The 7,737-nt window shown below is 36.2% G+C and overlaps 1 protein-coding gene across 1 annotated transcript in view; it reads right to left on the bottom strand.

Annotated features, from left to right (window-relative positions):
* Nucleotides 1–898: 898 nt before the first annotated feature.
* PAS2 (Protein-tyrosine phosphatase-like, PTPLA) overlaps nucleotides 899–7,737 on the bottom strand; it is a 102,515-nt gene continuing 95,676 nt past the window's right edge. Inside the window, exons 6-9 of the mRNA XM_089819477.1 lie at nucleotides 1,882–1,952; nucleotides 1,608–1,689; nucleotides 1,353–1,449; nucleotides 899–1,273 (exon numbers count right to left, since the gene is read on the bottom strand). Coding sequence (XP_089675603.1) covers nucleotides 1,200–1,273; nucleotides 1,353–1,449; nucleotides 1,608–1,689; nucleotides 1,882–1,952 — 324 coding nt within the window. The 3' untranslated portion in view covers nucleotides 899–1,199. The remainder of the gene's footprint in view (nucleotides 1,274–1,352; nucleotides 1,450–1,607; nucleotides 1,690–1,881; nucleotides 1,953–7,737) is intronic.

The following is a 7,737-nucleotide window of genomic DNA, read 5'->3' as shown; positions in this document are numbered from 1 at the left end:
TAGACGACATAGCGGTCATTGAAGCATGGACAGCTACTGGGTCATATCCCCTATCACAATGTTCTTTTTGACTTCGAAGGCTGACTCTAGATGTTGATTATTAGCTGATCTTTGTATTGAACTGTCATTGAACTGACATTGTGATCTTTCTGATGCTGTTATGTAAGTTGAGTGATCTCTTCATTGCCAAATGTACTTTGGATCAGATGGTCATTTGCTCAATCATGATATTGTGATGCTTAAGGTTTTTAGCTTTTTGGTCTCTTCTGGCTCCCTAGGAGCTTCACAGTTTTGACTCGTCCGTGCTGAGTGCTGCTCTTTTTTTGTCAACTTTATTCCAACATAAAAGAATAAACAAAAACCCTTAAGTTCACCAGTCATAATGTCTTTGATATTTAACAAGTTTATCGGGCCAAAGACACCTGATCAAGAAATGATGATGCTAATATTATTTAAAAATCTTGGCATCTTATCTCATTAAAATAATGTTAGTAGTAAGCATCGTCTCTATTTTGTATGCTCTGAGTCTATTATTCTTCAAGTTGATGCATAAGGCACACAATAGACGCATCTGTCTGTAATGATACACAAGTAGGCACATGAGGGCACATACATACAAAAAGCATGAAATAATAAGGCATTTCTGGAGTACCAAATTCTACAGTTTTGAGATTTATTTTTAAAATAGAAATATCTATTGCAGCTAGCCTCCTTGATCCCCATCTGCAATTTCAACATTTCAAAGATTATTGTTGAATCTTTTTATCACCTAATAATGTATCCATGCTTATATAGGCACCTTTCAATTATTAACCCAGAAGAGATGATGAAAAGATTTCCCCTTTTCTTGGAATTGTTGAGTTCCATCAGAAAGAAATTATTCTAGATGCAAACAGGCTGAAGGAAAAACCATCGTGTTACTAATGAATACATCCTAAACAAAAACTTTAGGGGTTACAATTATGTCCAGACAACCCATGATATACCCGCACTTTTTAGATGTTATTTTCCTTTCTCTTTAGAGATAAAAAGACATAAATATGCACAGAACAACGAAAAAGAAAGAATTCTTCCATCACAAAAGAACGAGATAGCATTACATGCTTTTCAGTTCAATAGCTAATGCCTTACACTTTCTTATTTTTAAGATACTGTTCCATAATGTTTTATCATCTCTCTAATTTCTAACGGAACTGACATCAGTCAGACTTTCTTGATTTTGATAAAGCTTTCTTTCTCTGTCCTATCATATAGGTATACATATGCGGACTTCCTGCATTTAATAAGAAAAGTAATATCAGTGTCACAAGCTCAATAACTACTTCCCCAAAACCAACCGAAAAAAGACTTACCTGGTACATAGATAGCTAGTACAAGAAGTGAAGCATAGAAATAGTCAAATCCAAAGTTGAACTTGTTTGGCATCCTTAAGCAATACAAATCAGAGTTCTGCAAAACAATTTTTTGAATAAGAGGAATAAGACCCTAAAAAACATTCATGCCGCACTGATACCTGTCTGCTTAAAAATTACATGCTAGAACATAATAACCAATAAAAGACTATTACAAATCAATAAAGGGAACCTTCAAAGCATGTCAAAGAGTACCTTTATATATGGCAAGGCCGTATAGATCAGTCCAACTTCACTAGAAATGCCAGTTGGGTACATAACAAAGAAGGTGCTATACCTATAGAACAAAAATGACACTTCCATATAATGCATAAATTGAACAATCTATGCTGGATGAAAATTTCTCCAGGAATTTCAGACAGGCAAACAATGGTACTTAAAAAGATGTACTGATCTAGCAGCCATTAATATCAAATGAAACCAGCAAAGAAAGATACACCAAGAAGAAAAGAAATAAAATAAGACTCACCGAAGCCACTGAAGCCATGATGGAGTATAACCAAATGCCTCTTTCAGTCCAAAGAAAGAATATCGAATTATCTGTATGGAACAGGAGAACTTTACGTAAGTAGATGAAGTAGGGAGATGTATCGCTTTTAGATTATTTGCTTATAACGGTGATATCAAAACAAGCGAGATAATTGCAAGAAAACTTCAACAAATTGACGATAGCAAAGCTCTCCAATAAAAAATGACTGATAAATCATTAATAACTACAATCAACAGTGGCATCAAATCTAATGCTAAAAGAATAAGATTCACCATGTAGCAACACAATGGGTAAAACCTAAGACGTCCCAATGAAGAATTACAGATATCATGGAATACAAAGAAAACGACATGATCCCCAACATTCTCTATTCATGTTACAAAAAAGCATCAGCAAAACCAACATGCAAATACAGAATTTTCATTATCATCAACAGTAATTTCACTCCCTTTCCGCAATATTGCCGATATTCATTTGGCTCACAAAGAACAGCTTAAATATTTTCTACAGCAACAAACTATATCAGCGGTCCCCATATATATCTCTATTGCATACAAGTGCTGCTATAAGTAGTCCACAGCCTTTTTATTTTCCAGCAACAAATACGAGTCTTTATTTATCAACTAACATATTCCACCTTATTTTCCAATGCCTAAATCTGAAGGAAGCTAACAAGATTCAGGATTCGCCGCAGATATTACCCTGGTAAGAATAGTCATGCCCTTAAATTATTTTTTCACAATAATAATATATGACTGAAATATTTGCCAATGTTAGCTGCAGAAAATATAAACTTCAACCAAACAATTAACCTTATATTTTACCAAATGGAGCGCTGACATTGAAAGAACAGTCACCAACTGAAAGACCCGGCAGTAAATATATAACAGTATATCGCTTTGTGATATGAATATCAGGATTTAACTGTGTGATTTTGGGTCAAACTCGATGACCCATGTTTCATGAGTAGTGATTCAACATGAATCCATCTCTCATGAGAATAAATGGAACACTTAGCACTCATTGGATCTAGGTGATGCTCACAGGGGTGAAGCACCGGGACTTCCCGGGAGGTCACCCATCCCAGTACTACTCCAGCCTGAGCGCGCTTAACTACAGAGTTTCCTCCATAGTTAAACCCAAAGCTAGCAACCCCATTTGCTTAGCAATTATAAAATAACTCAGAACACAATAATCTAATTTGCAGCAAATTTGTCTTTGAATGGATATTCACAAATTTGGGAGAGCGGTAGACTCCATCACGAATCCACCCCTTTTGAAGAACTAGATGTTCGTCCAGCCCTTTCATAAAACTCCTTATCTGTCTCCAGAAATTATAAGTCTTTAGCCAATAGGCTTTCTCACCGGGGCCAGAGGCTGTCAGAATTGTCTCACGCTGCTGCTTACAATGGGAAAATTGGTTTGCCACCCCAGTCCCCCACCTCCGGCATCTGTACCCTACAGAAGGCACTCTGCTGAGGTAATATGTATAGAATACTTATGCTCTCTGGAAGCTGCATCCAGATATCCGCCCACCCAGATCTTATACACAGATTACCATAACCAGTCTGCATGCAGAGCCTTATAATAGTAGGGAATCTTAGTCGAGTTGGGTGCATGCTAAGGGGTGAATTATAGTTATAGTTATTCTTCTCTTTCGCATTGTTTCAGAAGAGTCCGGCGGAGTGAAATCGGAACTGCGGGGTGGTGTTGGGTGGTAACTGATTGAACAGCCTAGATGGACAGGTAGCTGCTTCCCCATCAGAGATGGAGGGGCCAAGAGTCTTCCATTGGGGTAAATGCAGGGTTACCCACATTTATCCACACCGCCTATGTTATTACCGCCATAGGGTTAAAGAATGGAGCTACCATCACACTCTGCTATAAAATCCCCAAATGTGGTTCTCGCAATAAGGGATCGCTCGTTTGGTACAGATTGCACAGGTGTGTTCATCATTGCTTTCCATTCTGTTTGAATAAGTTGTGTGTTGCAATGTCCTTTCTGATAATGGTTGCCTTGTTGGCTACAGGAACCAGACAGATGGCAGATGAAGCGGATGACAACGGGTTGGAGAAGAGATCTAAATTCGTGTAGAGAGTCAATTTGGTAATTCTCCATTCCTGCAATCTGATTTCTTTTCCTAGGGTTTCAACTTCCGTACAGTTGCTTGCATTGTCAGAAAGTTTCCAAATGTTCTTAAACAGTGTTTCAAAAATGTTTGTTTTGGGCCCGAATATGAGATGAATTTATTATATTTGTGGTCAACAGTGTGATTATAGTAAGTGAAATTCATCCAAGTCTTGGACTTTGGTATATTTCATCGTCTTCTTAAGGAATCAACAATTGCATCTTGTGTCTCCCAGGCCATGTCTGCCTTCCCTGCTTTACCCCTTATACTTTAGGTGTATCCACTTTCCATTTTAGAAAGTAAACTACTAGTTGAGCTTACTTGGCTATAGGTATGAGCAAAGCGAATCGTGTTTTTCTTACAATATATATTTGGTTTGGTTTTGTTGGTTCCCAAAACCGCAGATTGGAAATCCAAGAGCCTGCCACTTCTCTGATAGGATTCTGCAATCAATTATGGCTAACGAACGGGAATATTTCTCGATTCCCCTGCACTTCAGGCTCCACTACACCTAGGCAGGTGGACCTTCTCCTCGAACCTGATCACTTGGTTCAGAGCTTTTTCAAAGCGAATTTAAGCTTTAAAGTTCTCTGACTGGCAAGGTCCTTGAACTCGATTAAAATGAAACTGAATGCTAAGTGCTTGAATGGAATGGCTTTGTATAAGGTTTTAATAATGGATTTGATGCTTGTAGAAGGAATATATAGATTTTCTGACTTCAATAATAGAAAGACCAATGCCTCTGTTCATCCGGACAATAAAGCCAACTTCGATGAATTTTCGCGTACAACTTAATAATGTTCTATGCACTTATACTGCCAACAATTAAATAATCAAGATGCGACAGACCAAATATTACGCAATCTTAAATTAATCTAGATTGAATTTTAACTCCTCTAGTAGGGAGAAATTGGACACAGATATAGAAACAATTTAATATTTCACAATATCTATGAGGATCGAATTTAAAATGCTAAATGACCATGTCCACTTACCCGACATTTAAGTTGTATACTGAATTTCAAAAAATAATTATAAAGGATGACCCATTTGTAGTTTAAATCTCCATGCCATTTAAAATAAACAAAAGATTTTATTTTATCATTAAAATAAAATAATTGAATTTATATTACAAAGTCATATTATAGCCCTTATTCCTCTGTAAAAATAGATATAAAATACTCCTTGTTGAATATAGATATTCGAATATTGTATTATTTTTACAAATGAAATACTCCTTATTTATATCCCATTCAAAGTAAGATGTGACTTTTCAAATGAAAAGTCATATATCCTTTTTTTTAAATAATTACACTTTCTAACTTTCAGCGCACCTTTCCATTACCTTAATTTATGCGTTGTAGCAAGATAATAATTATTAATTAATTCATTTACGAGCAACCACTTTATAATTCTTTAATTCTTCGTAATTCTTTGGCTCCCGACTTCTCCATAATTTATTTTTCTTTATCCATGGTGTGCGATTCTTATAAAAACTCTTGACGGCACCATAGGCGACAGGTTCCAAATATACCTGTTGGAAATCAAAGAGAATAAAAATAAATTTTGTCAGATGACATCCCTGTGGTAGATTAACACTTCTTTCAACAGGACCACCATATGTTCTCCTTATTGCTTAACGTTATCTTGCACGGGCTTCACAAAATCGCACTTTCATTTGTCTGTTAATATCGTTGGAGATGGGATTTCACATTTTGCAAATGAGTGGAGTCTCATTGCCATGTAACTGTAAACATAGATTGTGATTCACCTTCTTTACTCTCTGAAACCGTCAAAGATGATCCTTTCGCATTTACATTTAGTTCAATGAATCGCTACTAAGTAATGGAGATTTTCTTCATACTCGACGGCTCCTCTAATTGTTTTATGGCATGAGTTTTCTCCCGACTCCTTAGACGCTTCACAAACTTGTATGGTATATTAGCATTGACTATAGCAATTCATGAATCCTCAAGTTTTTATCGTGTTGCAATTGTTTCTGGAGATCCATAAATACGGTGGAGGCTCCTGATAATATATTGTTTCATAATACATCCGGTATCAATTGGCAATGATTGGACGCACCTATCCACAGTCCACTGTTAGTGGCTCTTAATTAAACTCAAGCACCCCATTCTTCCTTATTTATACTCTTTGTGATGTACACCTGCAATTTTATCTAATTGATCTTTCAACTGTAGCACTTTTCAAACAATCATGAAATTCCACAACCACGATGCTTGCCCAAGAAAATTAAAGAAAGAGCAGTTGAAGCCTTTTGTTGGAAAGGCATGATTGGACTTGCATACTCTTGATTTATTTAGCTTTTAATTGGCATTGATTTATAGCAATTTTGCACAAATGGAAACTAGAAATCTTGGGCTCCATCAGTGGCTCTTTCTGAGGACGTATGCTCCTTGTGAGTATAGTGAGACTCCAGCTATCTCTGGAGGAGCAGACCGAGCACCCATGCTTAGCATGATGCAAGGTGAAATTGGGTGGGCCCAAGCCCCCCAAAACTGAACATAGGTTCTCCCCTCTATCAAACACTCGATTCTGATCATGTAACACCTTTCTTCTAATTATGATATGTTTTCCTTTCATCATTTCAGTCTGCTGCCCAAACATGAAACTTGTAGTAGGTGCGCCATCCTCATAAAGAATATTCATTGGCCCTATTTCATCAATGAAGTCTTTGGTATCCGTCTTACTTGCCTTTGAGAGATCATGAGGTGCAATGTGGTCTTTGCTGAATAGAAGATCCCCATAGTCATGTATTTGATCAATTGCACAAACATCTTCTTGAATGCCCTTCTCTACACAGTCTGCCCTATACTTCAAATATTGTTTCTCTTCATATCAAGGCTTTGATAATGACTTATCTTCTAAAAGTAATTTTCCCTTTCACCAAGAGTTTGATCAGCTAGGATACTTTGGAAACTTTCAGCAGCATGCTTCAATGCAATTTCCTCTTCACACATATCTGATTTTGTATCTCCTTTACATGTTTGAAGCAACCCCTCCTCATAGGATGAACTAGTGCATGGCTCATTTGCTAAATACACCTCTGTTGTGAGATTTTGACACCATCGCCCCAAAATTTTTGGGGACCCCCTTTTTTCTAATCGCCTTGGCAAATGTTTGGATTGCCAAAAAAAATTTTGAGTTTTGAAAATTTCACGCCTTGGCACCTTCAGGACAAATATGGGGAGGCTTAGCTTATTTTCACCCGGTTTTCTTAACTTGATTTTCCAAAGCTATCAATTTTATCCCTAGGCCGAATAATTTTCTAAGTTAACTTCAACTTGGCAGGATAAAGTTGTGAATTTTGTACTTAGGTGTTTTCTTTTGAAAATTTGGTCTTAACTCTATAAATTTGGATAATTCTCAAAAGAGAAATTTTAATTAGACTTAAGTTTTTGGAAAATCTCAAATTTTTCTTTGATGAAAATTTTTAATTTTGTCGAAATGAGGAAAAATGCAAAAAATCGATTTTTGGTTCTAAATGCAATTTTAATTTTTTAATTTTTGGCTTGGCAAAATCGATTTGGTAGAAAATTGCAAAAAATTGACTTTAATTGGATTAATTGCCTTGAAAACTTTTAAGTTTTTAATGAATTTAGTAATTTAATATTGAAAAAATGACTTTTGGTTAGCCAAAATACAATTTTAATGATGTATTAATTACTAAATCCTCGTTAAATGG

The sequence above is a fragment of the Cupressus sempervirens genome, chromosome 3, assembly GCF_028749045.1.
Source record: "Cupressus sempervirens isolate cs-2001-9-10 chromosome 3, ASM2874904v1, whole genome shotgun sequence".
Lineage (NCBI taxonomy): Eukaryota > Viridiplantae > Streptophyta > Pinopsida > Cupressales > Cupressaceae > Cupressus > Cupressus sempervirens.
The sequence above is the reverse complement of the archived record's forward strand: the minus strand, read 5'-3'. Positions and strand labels throughout refer to the sequence as shown.